Raw genomic sequence first — 27,759 nt, 5'->3', positions numbered from 1 at the left:
CACTGATTCATATGATCTGGTCAGAGTGAGTCTCCGGTCAAAAACTCAATGATTCAAATGATCCAGTCAGAGTGAGTATTTAAATAATGACTCACTGATTCATGTGATCTGGTCAGAGTTAGTCTCCAGTCAACAACTCACTGATTTAAATGATCGGATCAGAGTGAGCAACTAGTTAATGGCTCACTGATTCAAATAACCCTGTTAGAGTGATTCTCTCATCAACAACTTACTGATTCAAACAATCAGGTCAGAGTAAGTAATTAGTTAGTAACTCACCGATTCATAAGATCTGGTCAGAATGAGTAATTAGTCAACAGCTCACTGATTCAAATGATCTGGTCAGAGTGAGTCTCCAGTCAACCACTCACTGATTCAAAAGATCTGGTTAGAGTGAGTCTCCAGTCAACAACTCACTTATTTAAATGATCTGGTAAGAATGAGTAATTAATTAAAGACCAACCGATTCATATGATCTGGTCAGAGTCACTCTTAACAACTCACTGATTCAAATTATCTGGTCTCCAGGTAACAGTTCACTTTTAATACTGAGTTACAGTACAGTACAAAAAATCAAATACTTTTTTTTTTGCTTTTACTCATATTATATTTAATAATTAATTTTAAATTTAATATATGATATATTTAATATTTTACTGGAATAATGTTTTATTGAGGTGTCTACACTTAAACTCAAGTACTTAATTTGTATACTTCATTCACCACTGATTATTACATGCGCATTAACCAAAGGTCTACAACTGCTGTTTGTTTCTCCCAACAGATGGATATGCGTTCTCACAGGAGGAGCATGGTGTGGTCTCTCAGTCGCAGGTCGTCCGCTCCTACGACACTACCCGCCAGCGGCCTAGTCTGTAGCTGAGGCTCTACCGCAACAGCTGCTGGAGACTTTAACCACACACCTGTGCTGGGTGAATCCCGTGCTGAGGCCTTTAAGCTGAATATAAACTGAACTGGGCACAGCTACCGCAAACACCCGGCCGAGCTACATAACACACCGCCTCCCGATGAGGCCAGAGGGAGCGGATTTACAGGAAAAATACAAAACGCAGGGTTGGGGTGGGCAGGAAAAATACAAAACGCAGGGTTGGGGTGGGCGGGCAAATTCACACACTGAAATGGCCAGTTGAAATGCACTACACATGAGATGAACGGACTGGCAAACGGAGCCAAGTAGCATCCAGAAGTGGAAACCAGAGACAATGGTGTCTGTATAACCATTCGCGAGTCACAAATCTGCTTCATTTGGTTCTATATGGTGTGGGTGCGAGATTGCATCTGCACGCTCATATATATCGAGAAGGATGCACGTATGGCTTCTTTGTTGCACTCGCTCTTCAGGGGGGGCTCATGCTGTCATGCTTCTCGGTGTGTCTGCATGTGTGTGTTTTTGTTGAGTCCCAGCGTCTGCGTCTCCTGAGATCGGAGTTTGGCGTGTCCGTCATCACCACAGCGATGCAGGAGGGGAGGCCACTCAAAACAAACACCAAACACCCACCCACCCACATGTATACACAGATTGGAGGAATGCCCATTGCAGACCTGAGATGAGGGAGGAGTGGCTTGGAGATGCAGGAGACACACACACACACACACGCATGCACACACATGCATGCACCGTTACCATCCAGTTAGGCTGCCAAAACACACAGCGATTCCTCTGAGGCAGAACCCCCACCTTGCAGCATGGAGCTTCCCAGCTTACCACACACACACAAATACACCTTCTTCTCTGTCTCAGCTAATCTTAATGGCGGCCTCTGTATCTTAGAGCTCATGTTCCTCCTTCTGTCTTTTTCTTTCCAGATCAGCAATCTCCGTGTCTCCTTGTTCTCTTGGTCTAGTTATCCTTTCCTTCGCGCTCTGTTTCATTCGGTGGTTGCTGTGGATCACAGCTGTGGCTTCGCTTTGTCCGCTTTCACTCAACCTGTCAGGTTTCTGGACTGTTTTGTCAAATAAACTGGACTTTTGACTCAGTGTCATTCTCTTTTTAAGCTTGTTTTTGGTCTCTTTTTTTTATCTTGTTGTAGTCGTTCTTATAGGGAGAGAGTTTAGTGGGGGAACAAAATATGTTTAATCATGTTTGGGCTCTTCCAAAACGCATAACTGACTTCTGTAGAGATATTTGAAAGAATGTTCATGCTGCTCTTTATTTATACAATGAAATCATATGGTAACTTCAAGGTGACCGCTCCTGAAAGTTATATAGTTTTGGTAATATTATATATAGACACAAAGCATTATAGCATTTATTTAGATTTTTAAGTGGCTTTGTTTTCAAATTTCCCTATTAATTTAATTAATGTTTATGACAAATTTTTTTTATTTTTTTATGTTTTCCTTTTTTTTTCTTGTTGAGTGCCTGAAAATACAAACATTTAAAAGTGCAGTCTTTGTAAAGATGCTGTTATCATGTGTAAATTTTTAATAATCTGCATTACATGTTTTGCAAGAATGGAAAACCAAAACAATAATTTTGAATGTAATTTATACAAATTGTAACAAAATACATATGAACAGGAATAATTTTGTTAAATTTGTATGTAAAATGGGTGTCACGGTGGCACAGTGGGTAGCACAATCACCTCACAGCAAGAAGACAGCTGGTTCGAGCCTCAATTGGGTCAGTTGGCATTTCTATGTGGAGCATGTTTTCCCTGTGTTCTAATGGGTTTCCTTCAGGTGCTCCGGTTTCCCCCACAAGTTCAATGACATCTGCTATAGGTGAATTGGGTATGCTAAGTTGTTCTTAGTGTATGTGTGTGAATGAGAGTGTATGGGTGTTTCCCAGTCATGGGTTGCGGCAGGAAGGGCATCTGCTGCATAAAACGTATGCTGGATTATATGGCGGTTCATTATGCTGTGGCAATCACAGATTAATAAAGGGACTAAGCTGAAAAGAAAATGAATGAATGTAAAATGCAAAAAGGCTAAATTATTTTTAATAAAGATTATTTTAGATTGGTTTGGTTATTTGTGCTACTTAGAAGGGGAAAAGGAAAGAAAAGCAGTTCGTTCTTAAGGCTCTTAGACTTTATTTAGTGTTCATTTATTTTTTTATCTAATATGTTTTATTTTAGTTTAATCATATTTTTATTTTATACAGTTAATGTAGGTGATGCAGTGGCGCAGTAGGTCGCCTCACAGCAACAAGATCGCTGGTTTGAGCCTTGGCTGCGTCAGTTTGTGTTTCTGTGTGGAGTTTGCATGTTCTCCCTGCGTTCGCGTACGGATTTCCTCCGGGTGCTCCGGTTTTTCCCACAGTCCAAAGACATGCGGTACAGGTGAATTGGGCAGGCTAAATTGTCAGTAGTGTATGGGTGTGATTGAGTGTGTATGGATGTTTCGCAGAGATGGTTTGCAGCTGGAAAGGCAAAACGTTTGCTGGATAAATTGGCGGTTCATTCCACTGTGGCGACCACAGATTAAAAAAAGGGACTAAGCAAAAAATAAAATGAATAAATGAATAAACAGTAACGTTAAGTATCGCTGCATTGTGACGTCATTATTTTTAAGCGTTCAAAAGGCTCCCTGTCAAAATAACATTCCTTACATAAATATTTATATTTTTTTAAGAATTAAAACACCGCCCTGTATAATAGATTAAATGCGGTTCAAAACGATTTATTGATATGACTGATAGATATTGGCAAATGAGTCAGCTTTTCGAGATTCCATAGGGGCATGGCGTGGCTTGACGCGTCGACCACATCGGCCACATTATTTATTTGAGGCAAACGCCATTATTCGGACAAGAATTTGAATTATTTCTTCAAGTGGTAAGTAAATTGCAGCAATTTCACGCATTCGACTCAAATTTACCACATCCCTCGTGTTTTAAGGGATTACCAAACCTATATAGCAACGTATGTGCCAACGTGAGAAACAGGCTCAGCGAGAGAGATCGTTTTAAAATTACAGAGCTAAAAGATGAGCTTAGCTTGATTTAATTCACTCATAAGGGTGAAAGAAAGCCAACATCCACTAGCTGGCTTATAAATTGAGCTTGATTTGTGCTTTTCTCGGGCCTGGTTTGTTTGAAGTGCACCTCAGAGCTGAGTCATGGTTACAGGTTAGGAAATGAGCTGAGGTGGAGTGTTATTTTAAGATTAAAGACAGGAAAGCAAGGAGAGGACTAACACATTTACAGCAAGTGTAGATCTTATCTTGTTTAAACTCAGAATCATTCAATTTGCCAAAGAACATAGTGTACATCTGACTGAAAAGCTACGATCAAATTGATATATTTTGAATGGATTATGGCGACTATTATTGAAAACATTCCCTTACGAGATCATTCAATGCGGTTAAATTGAATTGCTGTTAAATTGGCATACGTTTCTAACGCATATATAAGGTTTCAAATTTGTGTTTTAACATACTAGAGTAATGTGTTTTTACAGAGGAGGTTTTGGATGTCTTTTTATGCCCTCCACAATTTTGAAAATACTGCATTCATGTACATTTGAGCTAAACTCTCTGGTAAAACCTTCAAAATTCAGATGTGAATTAAAAAAGCCTTTACAGATGTATTGGGATTTAAAAAGTGTAACAAAATAAACATAAAAGTGTCATTTTTATGCCTTCTGTACAATAGATTAAAGAAAAAATAATAATAACAGAAAAGCCCAAAATTGACAGGTGTATTTGACTGGAGTATATCTCTCCTAAGTCTTAATGTAACTGTATGGGTGTGTGTGACCATGTAACCTTAATCAGTCCCATAATCCTTCATTGCTAGAAAGTCCACACCCTTGTCTCTGAATGTGAGCCAGTTCTGTCCAGCTCCACTGCCTCCAATATGGAGAATCCATTCCCCTGTTCCACCTCAGCGGGAACCACATGGATCCATTTCAACTCCGTCCAAAGACTCCTCAAAAGTTAGTCTGACCCTAAACGTTCCATATGACAAGCCAAAAACTTTACTAACTGCAATTATTGTGGTTTTTGTTTGTGTGCTCTAGTTGCAGGCATTGTCTGTGTGGAAAATTTGACTAGCTGTGATTGCTGATTAAATTGTTAAATACTCCTTTATGAAAATATGTTTTAGAATTTTTAAAGTAATATTTACATGTTTTTAATATTTCAAACAATACATTGTGTCAAATTTGTGCACCTGCACGGTATAGGTTAAACAAATCTTACTAATAAACATAGTTCAGACCAAAAAGAGGGTTAGAAAGGGAAACAGATTAAATATATTTTACAAAAGTTATCAGATATTGACATAACTTCATAGATAATTGTACAAATGTCATTTGCTCTGTATTATATATTCAGTTCCCTTACTAAAAAAAACTATATACACTTAAACAAATTAATAAAAAGTAATTTGATTGGAAAATTATTTTAATGATAGACCTGAATTCATTATGATATAAAACAATCACTTTAATAATCTCATTATATGTGGTGTTTTTAAGTTGTGTTCAAGAGGATTTAATACAGTGCTGTACAATTTAAAAGGTTTTTTTTTCCTTGTAAAACATAGCATTTTTTGACTACTCTCTTTTACACAGGTTAACAGCCCGTAAATGGCCTTTAAGCCGGCAGTATCGGCAGACCATTTTTGTTCATTTCAATTATATGTTGAAAGCTGTGGTAACTTACTGTCATTCATCATTTTCTAGTTTAATAACTGAAACAGAGAGACTTTTTCTTTTCTTTTTACTTTGACTAAAGCCAATGTTTTATACTTTTTAGAAGGGAATTAAGGATTGTGTGATATATACTGTAATGATGCTGGAAATTCAGCTTTGCGTCATAGAAATATATTACATTTTTCAAGTATATTAAAATAGAAAACAATTACAAAAAAATGTTTTCCCCAATTTCTGTTTAGCGGAAAAAAAAATTTTTTGCAACACATTTCAAAACATAATAGTCTTAATAACTCATTTCTAATAACTGATTTCTTTTTATCTTTACTATGATGAGAGTAAATAATATTTTACTTAAAAATTTTCAAGACACTTCTATACAGCTTAAAGTGACATTTAAAGGCTTAACTTGGTTAACTATGCAGGTTAGGGAAATTAGGCAAGTTGTATAACTATGGTTTGTTCTGTAGACTATAGTAAAAATATACTGTAGCTTAAAGGGGCTAATAATTTCGACCTTAAAAAGGTTTTATAAAAAAAATGTAAAACTGATTTTATTGTAGCCAAAATAAAACAAAATAAAACTTTCTCCAGAAGAAAAAACATTATCAGACATAGTGTGAAATTGTCCTTGCTCTGTTAACTAATTTGGGAAATATTTAAAAAAGAAAAAATATTCAAAGGGGGGCTAGTAATTTTGATCACAACTGTATTTGAAATTGGAATCATATGTACTATGTCTACACGGTATTTAGGGGATTTTTTTCTACTATATATTTTGCGATATCAATATAATTTCACAAAATGAGCATATTTGGAAAGAATTTATGATTTTATATTTATTTAAATGATTTGTAAGGAGATGCATCTGCATAAAATTATTAAGCAGACACATTTTTACAGTCACTATATAAAAAAACAGAAAAAACTTATTGTGCATTTGTGAAGAATGCTTTACATGGGTGAGTGGGATTGACAAACCACCTGTAGAAAGTTCTCCTCTCTCTCTCTCTCTCTCTCTCTCAAAAAAAAAAACTTCCCCTTCTTACTCCAGCACAAACAGTTTCTTTATATAATTAGCACTTCTTATGTGTATTGCTGCTTGTGGAATCGCTGAATGACTTCTCAATTGTAATTTGCATTGGACAAAATCATCTGCTAAATATAGATGTAATATATACAACATTTTATTAAACAAAAGGGCAGATGAACAAAAAAACAGATAAAGGATAAAAATGAAATAACACTTTATGGTTTTTAGTGGAGTATAACTGTATTAAAGTATAGAAATTCAATAACCATATTTAAAGTAATGCTGCATAGACTTTATTCTATTAAATAACTAAACACAATTAATCTTCGTTAAAGCAGGAAACTTGATAATTTCTTGTGCTCAAATGGTTTCAAGTAATTTAAAATCTTAGTGCCGGGCCTTAAAAACACACCCAAATAAAAATCTTTCATATTATTAGAGTTTAACTTTACAACGACTCCACAAGTCACATGTTCTGAACTGTGTTTTTTTTGCATGTCAATTATAATCCCAACATGAAATTTGCTATATCAATGCTGAAACGATATACACTACCTGACAAAAGTCTTGTCGAATATTCAAGTTGTTGGAACAATAAATAATAACTTGACTTCTAGTTGATCAACTGGTATCACAAGTGGCTTATTTGAAAGGTAAAGGCCTCTAGATTACGCTTATTTTACCAAAATAAAATATGATCATACCTTGATTTTCAATTATTTAATTAGGACAGTAAGGTCTGATATATTTGGATTCATCTTCAATGCCTTCTTCATCTTTCCCTAGACATGCTTAATATTCATATCTAGTGACTGGGCTGGCCAATCCTGGAGCACCTTGACCTTCTTTGCTTTCAGGAACTTTGATGTGGAGGCTGAAGTATGAGAAGGAGCACTATCCTGCTGAAGAATTTGCCCTCTCCTGTGGTTTGTAATGTAATGAGCAGCACAAATGTCTTGATCCCTCAGGTTGTTGATGTTGCCATCCACTCAGCAGATCTCTCACATGCCCCCATACTGAATGTAACCCCCAAACCATGATTTTTCCTTCACCAAACTTGACTGATTTCTGAGAGAGTCTTGGGTCCATGTGGGTTCCAATAAGTCTTCTGCAGTATCTGGGATGATTGGGATGCAGTTTAACAGATTAATGATTAATCACAAAAATGTACCTTCTGCCACTTTTTCCAAATGATCAATTAGAAGTCAAGATATTATTTGTTGCTCTTACAACTGGGATCGACGACAAGACTTTTGTCAGGTAGTGTATTGTGCAGCCCTAACATGTACTAATGTATAAATAAATAATTAATGTATCCTTGGTAAGCATAAGGCCGCTCTTTTTTTTGACAGACTTAAAACTTTTGACCAGTAGTGTATATAAAATACTTCAAAGCTGTTCAATCAACCCCAAGTTAATGGCTTCAAAATCTGTTCCAAGATTTTGTATATTTAAAAGTAATAGGAACACATGCATAAGGGCTTTATGACTAAATGTCTTTCTGTATATGCAGACACTTAGCATGGAAACTATGCAAAGACTGATGCGAGCATGCGGTGGTCTCAGTTTCATCATGAGTGTTGAGAGTGATGAAAGTCCATGTGTAACCGGAGCGCTCAGGTTTAATTTAGCCATGGCAGCGGTGCAAACACGTCTTCATTTGAGACGCCACACAGACCGCTGACAGCAGCACTCAGCATCTCTTACAAACAACCCAGTGACACTTCACAGTCTCCCAAAATATTTATTATTATTCATATATTTCATGTAAAAGACCCTGCTCTCAGAGAGAAAGGCACATTCGATAGCAAATACTCATTCAGTTTCACAAACACAGAAAAACAGGTCTGATGTGTGCACCCATATGCAGTTGAGACATATTTTGCTACTTTTAATGAAGAAACCTGGCTTATTATGACATGTCCTTCCAAACTTGTGTGACTTTCCTTTGTCTGTGGAACACAAACTAATATTCCAAAGATTTTTTTTCCCATAAAATAGGGCTGGGCGATTTGGCCTAAAATCAAAATCACGACTAATTGAACATTTTAACTCGATTTTGATTAATGAATGATTATTTTATTTTTTTTTTTTTTGCCCTCATAGTTCACTGACAAGTTTTGTACAGTAAAACTGCTCACATATTACAAGTGAGATAGTTTTGAATGAAAGTTCTATGATTATTTACTGAACATCAATGTTGAATTGAAATTAAAGCACACATTGCCTAAAATTAACAATCGCGTGACTCCCTACGTGGTAGGAAAAGTAAACGAAAAAATCGAGCTGGAAAAATTAGATCAATTATAGGTTCTGAATGTTGATTTCAATTACTCTTCGATAAATCGCCCAGCCCTACTGTGCAATCTCTGACTTTTAAAGGCGTACTATAAGTTACTAAACCTAAAACTATCTAGTTGTAATTTTGTAAGTTAAGTTAAAATAAACATTTGACGGATCATGATAAAAACATTTATATATCAGCTAGAAACAGTCATTTTTATAGTGTCATAAAAACTAAAATGTAAATTAATATAAACCAGACATATTTTTTAAAAAATATGTATATTCCACTTATATTTAATATATATAATATATATATTAGTTTTTTTATTTGAGGTATTTTAGTATTATGCATACTGTAATTATGTACTGTTATAATATTTAATAATAATTTGAATCAATATTTATAAATAATTTAGAATATTTTTTAAGTGTTTATATATTACATTTTAATTTTTAACTTGCCTTGAATGTGCTTATAATTTGTGATTAATTTACTGTCTCTACCTTTCATTTCTTAGGTAAAAAAAATTCTATCATTTTTTTTTTTTGTAAATTTGTTTTTATACATTTTTTTACATTTCCAATTTTTTTGTACATTTCTATTTAGTGTTCATTTATTTGTTGTGCTATTTTAATTTAGGTTTTTTTAAACATTTTTCATTTAGCTGTCATTTTTCTGTTCTATTTTTGATTTTGACCACAACTTTATATTTAATTTCTGTTTCATTTTAGTTAACAAACACTTTTAATAGTTTTACACTCAAAAAATGATTTTGATGCTTGTTCAAACTACTTGTATAAAGGATCCGCAACAACACAATTCTTGAGATCTTTTTAAGTCAACTTAGTTGTTGTATATTTAATCCACTTAAACTTGTTAGGTTAACTTAATTGATTTGTGTTGGGACAATATAAATACATTTTGTGAAACCCTGCATTTTTTTTACAGTGAAATTAACAGTAACAAGACCGACTTTCAATGTATAGAAAAAAACCAGACACTTTTAAAACAACATCTTTTGTGTCCCACAGATGAAAAGAAAATCACAGCAAAAACAACCTTTTAACTTCCAAAACTCATACAGGCTGTTTATTTTAAATCTGCCGACATCTAATTTGATTGTGATTGTTCTGCCTGCTTCTAAGTTTAAAAAGTTCAGAGGGGCGCCGGCCTTTTGCTGAAGGAGTCTGGGACTTTTCTTTCCTCGCTAAACTGTCACCATTGAGCGTGCTGAAAGAAACCCACTCCAAATGAAATGCCCTGGAACCCTTTTGCTACTCCTCGAGTGTACCTTATGCTAACAGAAGGGGAGGAAAAGTGGCACACAAACACAGTCCTTTCACAAGGCAGAGACTTAGTGAAGGGGAACAGTTTGGCAGACGGTTTTTACTGCGTAATTGACTCTGGTGCTTTCAGAAGACCGCTGATCTCAGTGACACACACCTTTACACATCGCTTTCCCAAACACAGGGCCTATATTTTTGTATATTTTCTTTTACAATCCTTGGCAATGTGAAATCAGCTTTCAGTTGTGTAGAATGTAAATGTGTGTGTATGTGAAAATGTGAGTGTGTTGCAGTAGGTGGAGCGTCACAGTCTGTGTCCTGTGTTCACTTCATTAGAGTTTAAGCATCCAACAGGGAGCCAGGACTGTTTTTCACATTACAGCACCTGCGATTCCCATTACATACAACATATAGTGCACTACCCACACACACACATTCACGTACAGCATCTCATAAAGCAACACATCTATACAGTCACGCATACAGCACACATGCACGGTTATACAACACATACTGTATATACATTGCATATGTACAAGTACACGCTTCTTTTAGCACTTTTTAAGGCATTAAATACGCATTTTTTTGAGTTGAGCATTCTTATGTAACCCACCAGTCGTACTGCACCCATCCCGTTCTGAGCTGGGATCGAGCTAGTGACTCTTTGTATAGGAGTTGGTTGCTCTAACAAGGAGGCTAAAGACCATAGCTGCTAGTGACTGTTGCTAAAGCACTTTTTGAGGTCAGAGGAGTGAGGTTTACCTGCATTGCACTTTGCTAGCTGGCCTCTGTCACAATCACCCACCTAAACCTCACTCCCATCCCGGATGACCCCCCAAATGTAACCTATCGGTCCTACTGCACCCATAACGTTCTGAGCTGGGATCAAACCAGTGATTCTTTTATGGGAGTCGGTTGCTCTAACAAGGAGGCTAAAGACCATGGCTCCTAGCGTCTGTCACTAGAGCACCCTTTGAGGTCAGAGGAGTGAGGTTTACCTGCATAGCACGCTGGCCTCCGTTACACTTATAGTTATTGAAATTTGCATGTTTATTATACTGTAGATGATTAACCTTTGCACCTTTTTCAAATTCTCATGTCTTCATATTTTTTTAATAGAAATAACTTCTCTGCGTCTTTCAACGTCATCTTGTTTGATGATGTGCTCATCTGTGCAAGGGGTGGGGCAACCTGTCAATCACATAAGATCATCCAATAGCAAGCCACCATCATCCACTCAATTCCCAGAGAACTAAACCAAGCCCCGTCCAACATTTCCTCTTGTTTGAGAAGCCATTTCACTTGGAAGTTTGCCACATTACGAAAACAAAGGCGATTTCCAAGATCTTCCATTGCGGGTCAACTTTAAGTACTGTGTTCTTTACATCACACAAAAAACTACATGTTAGATTAAGCACCAGTATGAGTCTCATTTGTGTGGCACAAGCCAACAATTACTCATCTTGGGCCCTGAACTGATCTTTCGTGTGTTCCTCTTGCAATTTAAATTCAGACATGTCTCCTACAAAGGTCCCATTGGGTTTCACATGGTAACCGGAGGGTGTTTGTGATCCCCGGTTATACTTGCCACACTAGCCACACTGGTTGGTGGAGGGAACGGAGACTGTAACGGCCGGTAGCCTGCTTGAGTGGGGTCTAAAAAGGCCGCAGCCGGAGCTACCGGGTGGGCGAAACCGATGTATTGAGGATGCAGGAACTGGCCTTGATGAGGAAGAATTTGAGTGGCCTGCTGACAATTTAGTACTGAGAAGTTGGTGGGCATGTTTACATACACACTGGCATCTGGCGGAAGGCAACAGGATGCCTGGGCTCGCAGCAGAGGAGCTGGAGCGGGACGGGGAGCGGCAGGAGGAGCTGAAGAGCTGGAGGAAGTGGCTGTGCTGGACTGGCGGGACGACGAGCCTCGAGAGGTGCCAGTGCTGGCCATCATGGGAATCGTCTCCAGGACGCGGGCGCTGCTGGACGCTCCTCCTGAACCGCCGCCTGATGTAGGCTCCTGTTTGGGACGCAGACAGCGGCAACAGCATACAGCAACAACAGAGCCCACCAGAACGAATGCCACAAAAACTGAGCCGACGATCAGAAAGGGCACGTAGATGGGTACTGCAGAGGGAAAGCAAAAAGAAAATGGAGTTTTGTTAATTTATCGCATAAATAAATTGTATTTTTCATAAGAATATGGTTGCCTGAGCACTACCATGTTGTTTTCTCCTTGTAACAACTTGTCAGCTCAAACACATTTCTACCACTTGTATTTAGATTTTTTTCGAGACATTTTGTTTTATTTCATCATCACACGCTACATCACTTTCACAGGAGTGCTTAGTGCAATACATACATAAAGGAACACTACACTTTTTGAAGATAGGCTCATTTTACAAGTCCCCTTGAGTAAACAGTTAGGTTTTAACATTTTTAACATTCAACTGATCTCCATGTCTGCTGGGAGCTTAGCTTAGCATAAATCATTGAGTTGGATTAGACTATTAGCATCTCACATTTAAAAATTCAAAAAATCAGTTTTGACTATTTTCCTATTTAGGCTGCAAATTTTTGTAGTTTATCTACATCTATATCTATCTATCTATATCTTGTACTAAGGCATATGGGAAATTTTCTAGGCTGATATGGATCTAAACCAGGGATGCCCAAATTTTTTCTTATAAATGGCCAAAAATCAAAATTGATTAGCCAGTGGCCCAAAGTAAATATAGTTACTATGCGTAATTTCCTTATTTATTTAATAATATTTTAAATAACTAGAAAAACATTTCTTTATATTAACTTATACAATATATATTTTTTTTACATTTTATAATGAACTTATTACAGTAAAAACAATCTCATTTATAACAGAATGGAGTTACACTAGTTTTTGCCTTGATTTGCTCGCTGATGTCTTCTTCATGGTCTTCTATCCAACGAGTGGCAGTATTTACATTTTTAAATGTTTACTCAGCAATAAAACATTCATTCATTCATTTTCTTTTCGGCTTAGTCCCTTATTAACTTATTAACCGCCAAATTCTACAGCATATGTTTTATGCAGCGGATGCCCTTCAAGCCACAACCCTTAACTGGGAAAAGCAATAAAACAAACAAACAAAAAATGTTATGTCAAACTAGAAATGACAATCTCTGTTAAAGGCATTCTCCCTAACCCACTCCTCAGATTAGATGGTGGGCCAAATCATGGGTTACAATGGGCCAACTTTGGCCCGTGGGCCCTACTTTGGGCATCTCTGCTCTAAACTATACTCTCATTCTGATGTAATAATCAAGGATTACTAGCAGGTTTGCTGCTGTACCCTGAGTGCAGCAGGCGCAAGGATATTATGCAGCGTTGAGACTATTTTTAAGTCCTGCATAATATTAAGGAGAGTTACGACAGACTTGGAGATTGGCTGAATGGATTCATAAATGATGAAACTGAACTATTTATCTCTAGGGACATATAAAAATAGCCTACTGCAAAAAAAGTGGAGTATTCCTTTAATACTGAACAAACCCAAGTTACGCAGCTTATGAGAATACAGGAAAGTAAGCAAGCAAGTGAAAAGAATGTTGATGGACTACGATTTTGACTGTAATTAGAGTGTTTTGGTTCAACGCAGTGTTGTATGACTACCTTGTTTTTGTGAGCTTTCTCACAACACTTCCCATAACTTTCTCATGTTTGCTCAGTAGGCAGAATGTTTGTACACATTTGACCACATTAGTTTACTCTACAGAATAATCCGGTCTAATGCACTTTCCACTACCTCTGGAAGTGGATTAAAGTAGACAAGCTCAAAATGTTTTAGACCCTGCTTACACCGGTATTTGGAAACCTCACTTGTGAATAGATTGACAAAATCAGCAGTTCTAAATAGGATCCTAAATAGTCCAAGCAGACACACAACGTCGTAAGATGTTAATTTCAGGTTAGATTCAGGTTGTGATGTCAGGTGACTAAAATTCAGTGTTCAGTAGACCAACATCATTTGACAATGATATTTGGTTGATTTTTGGTTGTGTTGGAAAGTGACCAAATTCCAACATCGAGCAAACATCTTACACCCCATTCACACAGGGCATCAACAACAGTGCTTCCCATTAACTTTGAATGGGTGACGTCAAGCGTTGCCGAACTGCACTGTGGATCCGTCTGCGCCGCGTTAGTGGCATTGCTCACTGCAGAAGTTGGGACTTTATCAAATTTTCAAGCGCCAACGAAAGTGCCAGCCAATCAGATCGTTGTATGTAAATACACCAGCTCAGACAGTAGCCGATTGTGGACTAATTTCATTGGCTGACGCTGCTATGACTATCACGTCAGCCCCAACTTCAGACACACCCTCTGTCAAGCGTTAACACTGAAGCCCGTGTGAATCGGGCGTTAAACCAACATCCTATTGACGTCAAATACAGACATTTATTTGTCAGAAAAATCCCATGTCTGATAGATGTCATAGTGATAACGTGCACATAACATCAAGGTGTACCATCATTAAATGTTGATATTTGGCTAATTTTAGGTTGGACGTTGGGTTCTAACGTCAACTCAATTTTCATTTCCAAACAAAATGCAACGTCCCCTTTACGATGGTGTACAATGTCAATCTGACATCATGTTGACGTCTTGTGTCTGCTGGGGTAGTTTTTAGGTGCGTTGTTGATGTTTCTGAATGAGTTCTATAGTGATTGTTGATTTGTACTCATTTGTAATGATTGTTTATTTTGTACATGTGTGTGTTTTTATCACATTTGTGATCATTAGTCACAGTCTAGAGCAACTAGGAGGTTGTTTGTTCACTTAAATATAACCAAATATTTTGTTTTGCCCACTTTATCATCAGGTGAATATCAGGTCAGTTAGAAAGTAATCTCTTCAACAAACAAGCAGCAAGATGTCAGGTATCATTCATAAAGTTTAATACCTTTGATTTTTTTTTTTTTTTATGTGTTGCATGTAAGACAACCTTCATAATGTATTTAGGCCATCCAGCTGCATTCACTGCCATTGATATTAGAAAGTATAAAATTACAGTCTGTATCTGGCCTCCCTAATGACGAAAATAGAGAAAAGTGCTGGGTAGCAGGACTGGGGGAGTTTTGTTTGTGTATAGCCCTTGAGCAATGTTTTTCTTCTCTTTAGAAAGCATGTATCCTTTTCAAACTCCAGTAGCATCTGAAACAATTACTTCCACTGCCACAAGCAAGACTAGGATATCAGTAGTGGCTTGAGCTTAATGTAACTTCGACACCCTTAAAATGAAGAATACTTTTGGAAGCCTGAAGCAACGCAGAAACCTGTTGACGTATTATACAATGCTGCATGCATGTGTGACTTTAAATACGAGAACTGAACGCTCACATGCTCACAGATGGGTAGCCCACGTGAGATGAAGGGATTTGGAAAATGAAAGACGAGATGTTGCACCATTGACTTGTCCCCAGGGGTCCGGGGCCCCTCATTAACACTTATTAAGACAGTTTTGATCTGCTCTAATCTCCTGCAATCGGTGGTGACCGCACTGCCCTTGCTGCCTGATCGTGTGCTTGGGTTTTTAGACAGGTAACTCTGCATTAAAAGCAACCTTTATAGCTTAATTAGACATCTAATTCGGCCGGAGGAGGCTTTCCGAATTTCACTTTGTTGTATCTGGTCAGGATCTCTCGCCCTGTATAATTGAGCTGAATCAAATCATGTGTAATAGCCATGCAAACTGGCTTTTGTTTTTAATATAGGTGCACTTACAGAGCTGTAACCTGAAAACACAGCCTCTGTTCAGCGATTTATTATAACAATATTAAATCAAGGACATGATTGCTGCGCAGAATGACAGGGGAGTCATTTTCACAGGAGCTCTTTTGTGCTTTGGTGGTTATTACTATAACAGCGGAATTTCTGAGTAAATGACCTGAATTTTGGCAAGCTTTGAGTTTGCGTGCATGTTTTCAAAATCAGTGCGTTTTTGGCAGTTGAAACACCCTTTTTTTTACAGTACAAACGTGTGTGGAAAAACAATAGACAATCTGTTATACTACAGGTTATTCGATAGATTTATTGCTCCCGAGTGACATTACACTTTTTATATTTCAAAGTGTCATATGAGATGGAAGGTGACACCATTTTTCAATAGCTTTAATAGTTGAATCATGTAGAATATGTAGTTTTATGTGTCTTTCAGAAGTTTGGTTTGATTAAAGTGAACTTTGGTGGGATTGCTCTGTTAGTGTGGTTCTTTTATTTATTGTAATGACACCGGGACAATTATTGCTCACGCTTATCTGCAGTGTTTTCTTCGTGACATTTTTTGTCATTGATGATCAAGTGATTTTCATAAAAAAACATTAGATGGTGCTAAACAGAAATACCTCGGTATAGGGATGGGTACCAAAACTTGGTATCCGTGCCAAAATATAAAAAAACAAAGTATCGATAAGCTCTGACGTTAACGGTTCTGCTATCGGTACTGGTGAATTATTGCTGAATAAACATTACTTACAATAGCAAAATTTAAATTACCAACCTTTTCTAATTTGCGATATTCGGCTGCACAGTTGGCGATCTCACATGAGCAATGCTCATGTTTTCGCGCAATAGTACAACGGCGAGCACGTCAAGTATGAAAGCCTTCACAGTTCTTGGCTGTGCGTGCGAGCTCAGTGGAGGCTCGCACTAAGCGCACACAAAGATCGCGACACAGACTCACACACAGCTTGTAAGCCTGGAAGAGAACCAAACGGATTGTATTTCCCATGTGAACAGCAACAATGCAACAAAGTTGTTTTCTTGTATAAGCAGAAATGAAAGCAATCTGGCAAAGCATCTTTTAAAAGATTTTTTAACTGCAGAGAGCACAATAAACCAAGAAAGATCGTAAAGTCTGCCAGAGACAAACATATTGATATTTCTCCAGAAGAAAAAAAGTTTAAAAACTGAGAGTCATTTTTCTTCCAGCCATTGTACATTCTTTTACAAGATTTTTTAAATTTATTTGTTTTACAATTATTAATTTTTGCTTTATTTTACATAAAAAATGTAATTAATTCTGTTAAATTTTTTATATTTTTTATTTTAAAAAAACCCATACAAAAAGTACCAATAAGAGAACTGTTAAAGTACCGAACCGATAAGTGGCATCGATAAAAGTAGTAATACCATTGAAACCTTAATGATACCCATCCCTTCCTCTGTATTTGCTGGTATGTAATTATCACATAATCCTTTTCTATTTAACCTTCTTCACTACAGCGAAGTTTGGGAAAAAATCCATGAAAAAAATCTATGAAAGAACAATAAAGTTGCCATCAAATCCAAATTTACTCTTCTCATTTGTAAAGTGTTTCATGTAATACAACCTTTATGATGTATTTAGGCTATCCAGCTGCATTCACAGCCATTGATATTAGAAAGTATAATATTACATTATGTATCTGGCCTCTCTAATGACGAAAATAGAGAAAATTTTGGTTAGTGTGGTTCATTTATTTATTTATTGTAATGACACCGGGACAATTATTGCTCACGATTATCTGCAGCATTTTTTTCGGGAAATTTTTCGAAGTGATTTTCATTAGCATTGAACAAAGTGGACATACAAAGTCTGTCCCCAATATTAGATGGTGCTAAACAGATATTCCCCAGTATTAGCTGGTATGTATTTATCACATAATCCTTTACCATTTCTGTTTAACCTTCTACACTACAGCAAGATTTGGGGTAAAATCCATGAAAAATAGCGATAAAAAGCCATGAAAGAACATTAACGTCACCATCAAATCCAAATTTACTCTTCTTATTTGTATAGTGTTGTCACAATACTGGAATAAGTTACCAATTGCTACTGGAGTTTTAAAAACGTCTAATTTTTTAGCTCTGTTGAGCACGTTTTAAACACAGCGGATTTGCCATTGGGTTCACTTGCTTAACAGAAATTATTTTAATTAACATAAAATGACTGTTATTGGCCGTAAGGGTCATCAGTTCACCGAACTCAATGCTGTTTACTGAGTGTAACCACAGATACAGGGACACTGGAGCGTTATAAAGTCACGTCGATCAGCTGGTTTATCTATAAGTTGACATATAATGGCTCATTTCCACTGACTGGTACAATGCGGTACGGTTTGGGTTGGTACGGGTTTCAGTCGCATTATTCTCGCTCGAGGAAATGTCTACAATAAAGCTGTACGGGTTGCTCACATATCATATGAGAAGCACTTCTCACAAAACAGGCTTTACACACACAAATACTTGTGTATAAATGTTTATTACTAACCTTTCTATGAACAGGATTTGATTATAACTGCAGACCAATGACAGCGCAAAATAGCCTACTGTAACGTCTGCAATTATATTAAATAAATAAATGAACATATATGAACACATACAGCCCCTTAAAGTCTTCGATGTTACCAACTACAGAAGACCTACACACATTCATTTAGGTTCAAAACAACACAAAATATTGCCTACAGTCAGTGAAAACCTCTCGTCTGTGTCTGTAATCTTCAGCAGCACATTTAGCCTCTGTTAGAGAGTAATTCCATCATTCAATTCATATTAGTCCAAAAGATGAGAAACAAGGCAGTTTGTTCATGTTTGCTGAAAAAATAATGTGCTCCTTTTTTTCTGGCTTCTCCTTTTTTTCGCGCTTCACTCTCGCATTTGTCAGTGTCTGACAGTATCGAGTTTCAATAATCAAGCACACGTTATTATCATGAGCTCAAGAAGTTTGTTATTTCAGATAAGGACACGCAGCGAGCGAAAGCGAGAAAGCGAAACCACTCGCGCTTCAAACTGGATCGTAAAAAACTAAGAGGCACAGGGTAGATTCTGTTCCATGGCTTTGTTGCTGTTCATCAAGACGATGACAAGGTTTGTTTAAGCCCGGATCGACCAGGGCTCGTTATTATATGTATATATAATTCCGTTGTAATCTCTCGGCTCGTCGGCTGTGTATTTTAAACATTGCGGGTTTTTGTTTTGATTCTGGCTTGTTGCGTAAGCAAATGACGTATCTCTGTAAACCAATAGCGTTCAGCTGCGCATCTAGCTCCGCCTTTTGGTACCCCTCTCGTGTTTGTACCCTATCGAAAGGGTGCTGAAAAAGTGGTATGGTACGGTTTGGTTTGGTACGCCTTTTGACAGTGTAAACGGCCTTAAAAGCGCACTGTACCGTACCACTCAGTTGAAACTGGCCATAAGCAGGCCGCTGATGAATTTGAAACGCTCTATTGGTCCTGTATCAGTGTTTACACTCAGTAAACAGCGATACGTTTGGTGAACTGATGACCTTCAAGGCCAATCGCAGTCATTTCTGTTGAGCATGTGAACACAATGGCAAATCAGCTGTGTTTAAGAACGTGCTCAATAGTGCTTAAATGTTAGCGGGAAATGTACGTTTTTATAATTTCAGTATCGTGCAACCCTTTATTTGTATACATATATAGTAGATTTGTTATAAACAATGTATCTGTGCATTTTTGTGCAATTTGTAAAAATTAATTTGCCTTTGAACTTAAAACTTCCCCTTCAAATGACTTATCGACTTTCTAGTCACATGGATTTCCTTTAGGGCAGGGCTATTAGTGCATGTCTCCTTTCTGCTCTGAATTTGTCCATTTGTCAATCTTCCTTCATTTCGTTTCCAACTTCCATCTTTAAGCAATTAATCTGCTTCTTAAAGAACAAAATCATGCATTGGCTGCATTTTTTCCTCATTTCAGGACTGTATCAAGTAGATGCATGTCATGATAGCAGAAAAAGAATCATCTCAATTTCCATTTAATGGCAACATTAAGTGAAATAAAACTCAGCATTGAATCCTATTTTATCTGCAATTTGTGTGCTCAGCATGACAGTTCATGCTTGAGCTTCCCCAAGTCACGCTTTTCTGTAACTTCAGCAGCTCATGGCACGTGAACCGAAGCACTCATTGGTTGGTTGTTTTCAATGTCGATATGCATGCTTATATTAGCACCCTTTGTTTATGGGTCTTCATTTATGATTTTCTTTCTGCTTAGTTCCTTATTTATTAGGGGTTGCGATAGCGGAATGAATCGCCAACTATTCCGGCATATGTTTTACGCAATTTTTTTGCTTCTCAAAGAATGAAATCATGCACTGCCCTACATTTTTTCTCATTTAAGGACTGTATCAAGTAGATGCATGTCATGAAAGCAGAATCTTAACTTCTGTTTAATGGCGACTTTATGTGATCTAAAACTCACCATTGAATCCTATTTTATCTGCAATTTGTGTGCCCAGCATGACTGTTTATGCTTGAGTTTTACCAAGTCATGTTTTTCTTTAACTTCAGCAGCTCATGGCACCTGAACAAAAGCACTCATTGATTGGCTATTTTCCATGTCAATATGCACGCTCACATTAGCACCCTTTGTTTAGTCACGAGGCATTAAATGTCAGCAATAGTCATCCCGGTGTGCACAAGTATGGTGCTGCCAACTGTTATCTCTGTGCACACAAAATAGGTTCCTTGACCACTGAAATATGGGTCTTCATTCATTCATTTTCTTTTGGGTTAGTCAAGGGGTGTCCAAAATCGGTCCTGGAGGGCCGGTGTCCTGCATATTTTAGTTCCAACCCAAAATAAACACACCTGAACCAGCTAATCAAGCTCTTTCTGGGTATACTAGAAACTTCCAGGGAGGTGAGTTGAAAGAAGTTGGGCCTCCAGGACCTAGTTTGGACACCTCTGGCTTAGTCCCTTATTTATCTGGGGTCACCACAGTAGAATGAACCGTCAACTATTCTAGGACGGCATATGTTTTACCCAGCAGATGTCCTTCCAGCCACAATCCAGTACTGGGCAACACCCATACACTCTCACATTCACACACTACGGCCAATTGAGGTAACCCAATTCACCTATCACGCATGTAATTAGACTTTATGGGAAACCGGAGCACCTGGAGGAAACCCACGCAAACACGATGAGAACATGAAAACTCCAACTGGCCCAGCTGGGATTCAAACCAGCGATCATTTTGCTGTGAGGCGACAGTGTCACCCACTGAGCCACCGTGCCGCCCAAATATGGGTCTAAGTTAACTTTAAATAAACTCAAGTGCTGTTTGGCTGAAATATGTATACATTACAGGATGTAATGGGACTAAATTTATCATATTCTTTTTGACTACAGGCCAAATGAACCAAGAGAACCGAACAAGAAGTGAACATGCCCGTTCAATCGAACACATTAGATAAAATAACATAAACTTTTGAGCTACTATATTTTCATTGTACACGAATCAAGAATGTTACTAATGGACTTAGTAAATGTAACAGTGAAGTTCACTGCCAATCCTGGATGATAGCAAGGCCCCCCTTTCATGTCCTTAAAAGGTTTGGGGCCCCTTAACATGAATTCACACCTGTTGCATTATTGTCCAAATGGAGCCAAGTCTTCAACTGCCAGACAGGCTCTGTCAAAGCTCATGCCCACATGCTGCAGCAGACCACCATTTCCTTTAGCTTTTCAGATTTTCATCATTAGAAGTGTCTGAAAACCTTTTAAAACATTGTCAGCCATATTTAGAACAGGAATAGTTTAATGCCATTTTATTAGAATGATAGTTTGAAATTAATTTAAATGTGTTTTATTCATTTGTTTTAATCATTCATAATAAAAGTCGTTATTTATAATGCGAGCAGGTCAGTACAAATACGGTTTCATTTTTAGCTAAATATGTAAATATTACACTAAATCACCATATTTAAGCCATACTTCTACATATTATTATTATTTTCAATTATTTGGAAACATTAAAAATAGAAATGTATTTTGCAATTAATATGTTTGTTGCCATATGCATTAACTGTTTTACTTTTCCAATGTTGTTAATGGGAGATTAACTTTTATTTTTATTTTATTTTAATTGCAATTTTAGAACACAGAACATACAAGGGCAATAAAATAACATTAAATTGACATCAAAATAAAAACAATAAAAAGGAAAGAAAGAAAAGAAATTACAATTATTCAAAGACAAGATTTAAGGCTTTAAGATAACTAACAGTTCTTTTTGCTTTGGTGTTTTTTGTTTTGTTTATCGTACATAATGACCTATTTCTATTTCACTGCCCATTTACATTTATGAATAAAAAAATCCACATATAACGAGCAAATTAACAAAATACCACATTTTGAAGTGGACTGTATTCTCTTAAAAAATAAAACATCTTTTTTCTTTAAATTCCAATGCAATATCTATACTTTGCTTAGCAAAAAAAAAAAAGATCACACCAAAACAATTGTGTATAAAATACAATCATAAAATAAATGAACAATAAAGAAGATATCTTTATTATTACAAAAAGCACATTTTAAATCAACATCTTTACAAAATTTTGCAATTACCTGTTTTATAGGATAAATACGATGAACAATTTTAAATGATACCTCTCTAATTTTATTTGTCAGTTGACATTTTGAAATTATGTTCTCCAAAAACCAATGGCTAAAGGAACACTGACAGTCCAGCAAATCATTCTAAGATGACATTATTTAAACATATATTTATACCTTCCAATTTAAAAATAAAACCTAAGTTTGTATTTTGAACTATATAATTTTCTAATTATTTCTTAAGCTCAGAGGGTATATCATTAATAACCATCATATACTATTTGACAGGTATATAAAGGAGATTAACATTCATTGTGACAACTTATCTCATATTTGTTAAATAACCTTATGGCTTAGTAACATTTTGAAAAGACTGATACATTTTTAGAGTTGTGTAAGTATGTGCCTATTAGAAACTGAAATATTAAAACTCCTCTTAGGAAATATTTACTAACTGGAATAAGAATTGTGACTGCTTGCTCCGGTGTTCCCACATTTCTTCCAGTTCAGCTGAAGAGACTCCAGTAGAATTAAAGGTTTTTGAACTTGCACAAAGGCAGAGGAAATGATGCAGTATTGAGGCTTATTTTATGAACGAGGCTGTCAGCACATCACAACAAGGATCCGGTCAAGTCTGAACTTGATCTTCGTGGGTAACCGGACGACTGGAGTTTGCGCGCACTAATTTCTGGCGGAGCGCATGCTTTACTGTGCTTGGACAAACAGCAGCTATTTATATCTGTGCCCGGTACAATTTGCCATTTGTGAGTGAGTGGACGGTTGGGTGCCAATTTGGATGCTAATTTAACTGCAGCTGTCAAAACCTGGATAGCAATGACATTTAACCCTTATACTTTCAGATGAAAACCGCAAGAAACTGAATGATTCATATTTCAATGATTCCAGTAACTGATTCTTTCAGTACTTTTGAGGAAGCCAGACATATAACTTGTATGTAATTCAAAATGTGTATGCCACAAACACAGTAAATAAAAAAAAATATCTATATATATCTATATATATATATATATATATATATATATATATATATATATATACACACACACACACACACACACACACACATATATATATATATATATATATATATATATATATATATATATATATATACACATACATTTAAGTCAATTTATTTAAAATTGAATTTAGTACAAATAGAACAGCACTTTATGAAAACATCCACATTGTACAGGTTTATTCTTCAATATATATATTTTTTTGTTTTAATAGTAGATAGGAAAACATACACTATGGCTGTAAATAGCTACTGGTTAATAACATTCTTCAAAATATCTTTTGTTTTTTAACAGTATGCGAAAAACACACTGGATGTAAATAACTGCTGGTTTTCAACATTTTTCAAAATATATTTTTTGTGTTTTTTAACAGTAGATAGAAATGAGGGGTAAGAGAATTATAAAATCCCCTTCTTGCAACAAAAGCCATAAATATGCTTAATAATATCTACTAAATAAGTGGTTTATTTTGAGCTGGAAATGAAGAAATGATCAGCTCACTGTTTAGTCAGTGAATTCTGATTAATTTAGTTAACTACTCCAAATGATTTAAAGGTGATTCAGTAAAACATCCTGTTCCCTAGAATAATTAATTCAGTAAGAACTGAATGTAAATGAGAGGCTTAAACTGATCCTTGAAAATAAACAACCACACAACAAGAAACTTAAGCATTTTTGTAACCTGCTTTGGGCACTATAGCTTAACCCAGCTTTTTCATTTAGTGGAGCATTTATGTACAATGCCTGAGGGAAGGAAGACCGATTTATTCGAGCTGATATGTACTTATTTATTGAAACAAGCTCATAATTTGCATATTTAACTACACCCAATATGTGGTTCATTTCAAATTGGAAATGTGGAAATGATCAACTTGCTGTTTGATCCTGATTTAGATTCAAGAAAAGACCCTGTTCATCATTTGTTTGGGATTTTTTTTTATACCACATCAATTATTTTTTTAAACTAATAAATCACAATGTATGTAGGAACACTCAGAATTAAGAGGGTCAATATTTACTTGCATTTAATATTAGTTATTTTAATAAAACGTATCTTTTTTTTCTGTTCACCCACACAGTGTGGGTCATTTAGAGTCTGAGATGGCAGAACTGTCATTGTCAAAATAGACTAGCTGGTCAGACAGTAAGTCCAACTATCTCAGTAACCAGTAGAATTAGTCAGACGTGATTCACAACAAGAGCTGAACAACCCAACAACAATAAACTTGGGAGTTTTTGTAGCCTAATTTGGGCATGAAGCCTAACCCAACTTCAGAATTTAGCAGAACTTTAAACACAATGACGAAGGGAAATGATGCAGATTTAAATGGGTTTATATTTGCAAGCTAGGCCAGTAGGCATACTTGTTATATAAAAAATTACAATATACAGCAACAAATTCAAAATGTGCATCTTTTTAAAGCCACTCACTAAAGTGTCCACTACATTGAGGTCAAGTTGGTTTTATATTAGCACATTCTGACTTTCTCCTTAATAATTTAATTTCACAAAAATATTCTTAGCAAATTCTAAGCAGTAAAATCATAGTAGTTTAATATTAGAAGCTAATGACTATCAAGGTACAACTTTGTTCACAGTCAATTAAATAGTGCTAATATTGTTTTCAAATAATAATTGCATAGGATTTCAGACTATTGAATATTCAAAGTACCATGGTAAACAACATAGGGACCATGTCACAGCTTGTCACGGAATTAATGTGTTAATATAAAACCAACCATACCATAATATATTTATGATTGTGAATTGCATTATGGGATGATTTCTGACAATTATTGACATTTTAATAGTTTAAAATAATATAATGTATAAGGAATAATATAGAGAGAAATAACTCTGTAAAATAACAGAAAATATACTGACAGTTTATTACCAGAGATTTACAGCATACTATACAACACCATCCCAGACAATACATCACAGTAAACTATTAAAAATGTCAATAAAAGTCACTTTTCCAACTTTTTAAGAATAAAAGTTGTCAGAAGAAAGATCAAGGTTTCATAATGTAATTCGAAAGCATAAATAATAAAATAAAAACATCAAAATACGGAAAACTGTTAACTTATGGATATTTCTTACAGTGTAGTTGAAAATAATTGTATACTCCATTGTTTGAGTCGATTATTTAACAACTACTCACTGATTCGAAAGTGAGTCACTAAAAGAGGCTTCATTTGTAGAAGAATAGTGGAATCTAAACAATCTTATATCGGGTCTTGTAAACAAACAGACAAACAAAATGACCCTTATGGGGTTTTGTAACCTCATTTAGACGAAATTCAACCCAACTTTCTGTTGTTTGTTTTTTTTCTTCACAAAAGCCTGAGGCAAACAACTGGGTCGATATATGTTACACACTGCTGCTGCTCTACAAGTTATTGAATTAAACCATTTAAACTTAACCGCTGTACAATTCGATTACACAGTAATTGCCTAATTTGTTTCAGACAGAGGCAGTGGCTGTAGCAGAAAACAGCGCATTGTAGCCTACTCCAGCTTACCTGCTCCAGAGTTTTTGTCGTCCTTGCTGCCAGTGTTGGTTTCTTGTGTCTGCTTGTCGTTATCACATGTGCCCTGGTCCAGCCGAGCTTCTGTGCTGGAGCAGCAGTATCTGAGCTCGCATTTCCCACAGCAGATGATGGCATCGGGGGTGTCGAAGCGCTCCGGGCACTGAAAGCCGTCTTTCCACACGCCCTGGGCATCATGCCACCCGTGACAATACTCTCCGCTCGCCTTCACGTTCATGACGGTCAAAAGTGTCAACACCACCGTGACGGCCATCGGGAATCCCGTGCATCCCCGCATCGTGTCACAAACCACTAAAATACCTCAGGTTTTGGTCTAGACCAGATAAGTTAATGGCTCGGTAAATAAATCTAATAGAATGAGGAGACGCTATAAAAAGGAACCCAACTAACAACTTTGGCAATGTCATTGGGCAGAGAAATTCCGAGGATAATTCAATAGATCCAGTAGAATGGCTCCAGACAAGTATCCACTGTTTATCCCAGCCGTCACAAGACTTCCAGTAGCTTTGTTTCGGATTGACAAATGTGAAAACGCATAAAAGCCATGCGGGATGAGTTTTCGAGCACATGAAGCATGAATTCAGAATATTCCATATTCCTGGGAGAAACTTTGCATCCTCATGTCGCCTCTGCTCAAATGTCTTCCCTTGAGATATATAGTGAACAACAAACACTGACTTCACTTGTAATCCACACGTTCGTTTCCTCTCGTTTTTACAAACCAGTCAAGGAAGTTTTTCCACATTAATCCATATCATGCGACTTTCTGTAGAAGTTTTTGGGAGGTTCGGCTCATTAATATTCAAGTGAGCACTCGACTGCAACAACTCATTTCCAGAAGAGTGCGCGAAGTCAGCTGTCAACATCTCAAGCAGACCGGCAGCGCACATTTGGCATTGATAGACTGAGAACGACCCACTGACAACTCTCCTTCATTCAGGGGGTAGTGGAAGCCCACCCGTCAGGCAGCGCATGCGCAGTGCTGTGTCTAGGAGCTCGACTTTTTGCCTCTCCGCCTGTTGCGCAGTGCAAACAAGTGTCATTGTATGTTGGCGGGGGCCCATGGGCGTTTGAGGAGCGGCTTCTGTGCGATGGGTGTTTAGCGGTGCCCGTGGGGATCTGCCTGAGCACAAAAGAGACGGAAACGCCGCATTGTAATGCATTTAGCTTGCCGGTGGCTCACATCCATTAGAGCCTTCAATTAGGGCTAAAAGATCCGCTTGTGTGAATAAAAGGGCACAATCAACAGCAAACTGACAGAAAAAAGTTACATTGATTCTATAAATAAAATATATAGCCTATAATTTAACCCAGAATATAGCCTATCATATAAAGTAGAAGAGCATGAGAACACGCTATTTTAAAAATGAATATTTTATCAATTTCTCAATGTATTTTTGGTGCATTTAAACGACAGATTAAACGGATATTTATTCAAATAATATTTTAGTCACCAAACATATTTAGAAATGAAAGATGATACAATTAAATCCAAGCTAAATATATAAAAAAATACAACAATAACATTTCAACAAAATTGTTTATATATTTTTTTGCTTT

At 36.6% G+C, this 27,759-nt stretch overlaps 3 protein-coding genes across 28 annotated transcripts in view; 2 read left to right on the top strand and 1 right to left on the bottom strand.

The window, feature by feature from the left end:
• atp8a2 (ATPase phospholipid transporting 8A2) overlaps window positions 1–1,998 on the top strand; it is a 127,672-nt gene extending 125,674 nt beyond the window's left edge. For 24 of the 25 annotated variants that reach the window (XR_012399299.1, XR_012399295.1, XR_012399296.1 and 21 more), the window contains one exon: window positions 785–1,998. Coding sequence is in view for 11 of the 25 variants with exons in the window: in XM_073940654.1 (XP_073796755.1) it covers window positions 785–879 (95 nt within the window). In the remaining 14 variants the exon portion in view is untranslated. The remainder of the gene's footprint in view (window positions 1–784) is intronic. The other variant, XR_012399289.1, reaches the window with a different exon arrangement.
• A 1,691-nt stretch (window positions 1,999–3,689) lies between these two features.
• spice1 (spindle and centriole associated protein 1) overlaps window positions 3,690–27,759 on the top strand; it is a 39,349-nt gene continuing 15,279 nt past the window's right edge. Inside the window, exons 1-2 of one of the 2 annotated variants that reach the window (XM_073940331.1) lie at window positions 3,690–3,800; window positions 4,763–4,901. The gene's annotated coding sequence lies outside the window, so the exon portion shown is untranslated. The remainder of the gene's footprint in view (window positions 3,801–4,762; window positions 4,902–27,759) is intronic. The other variant, XM_005162693.5, reaches the window with a different exon arrangement.
• shisa2b (shisa family member 2b) lies at window positions 9,554–27,119 on the bottom strand. The gene is made up of 2 exons (XM_003201303.7): window positions 26,173–27,119; window positions 9,554–12,351 (listed from the first exon to the last, which is right to left on the bottom strand). The coding sequence occupies exons 1-2, from the start codon at window positions 26,474–26,476 to the stop codon at window positions 11,771–11,773; spliced, it is 885 nt and encodes a 294-aa protein (XP_003201351.1). The 5' UTR covers window positions 26,477–27,119; the 3' UTR covers window positions 9,554–11,770.

This window comes from Danio rerio, chromosome 24, assembly GCF_049306965.1.
Source record: "Danio rerio strain Tuebingen ecotype United States chromosome 24, GRCz12tu, whole genome shotgun sequence".
Taxonomy (NCBI): Eukaryota; Metazoa; Chordata; class Actinopteri; order Cypriniformes; family Danionidae; genus Danio; species Danio rerio.
This window is presented reverse-complemented; position numbering and strand designations above follow the sequence as displayed.

Bases quoted from the DNA above. Each gene is read 5' to 3' on its own strand.
- shisa2b (XM_003201303.7), bottom strand. From the start codon at position 26,476: ATGCGGGGATGCACGGGATTCCCGATGGCCGTCACGGTGGTGTTGACA. The intron at 12,352-26,172 runs GTAAGCTGGAGT...TTCCCTCTGCAG, and splicing joins CGACAAAAACTCTGGAGCAG to TACCCATCTACGTGCCCTTT.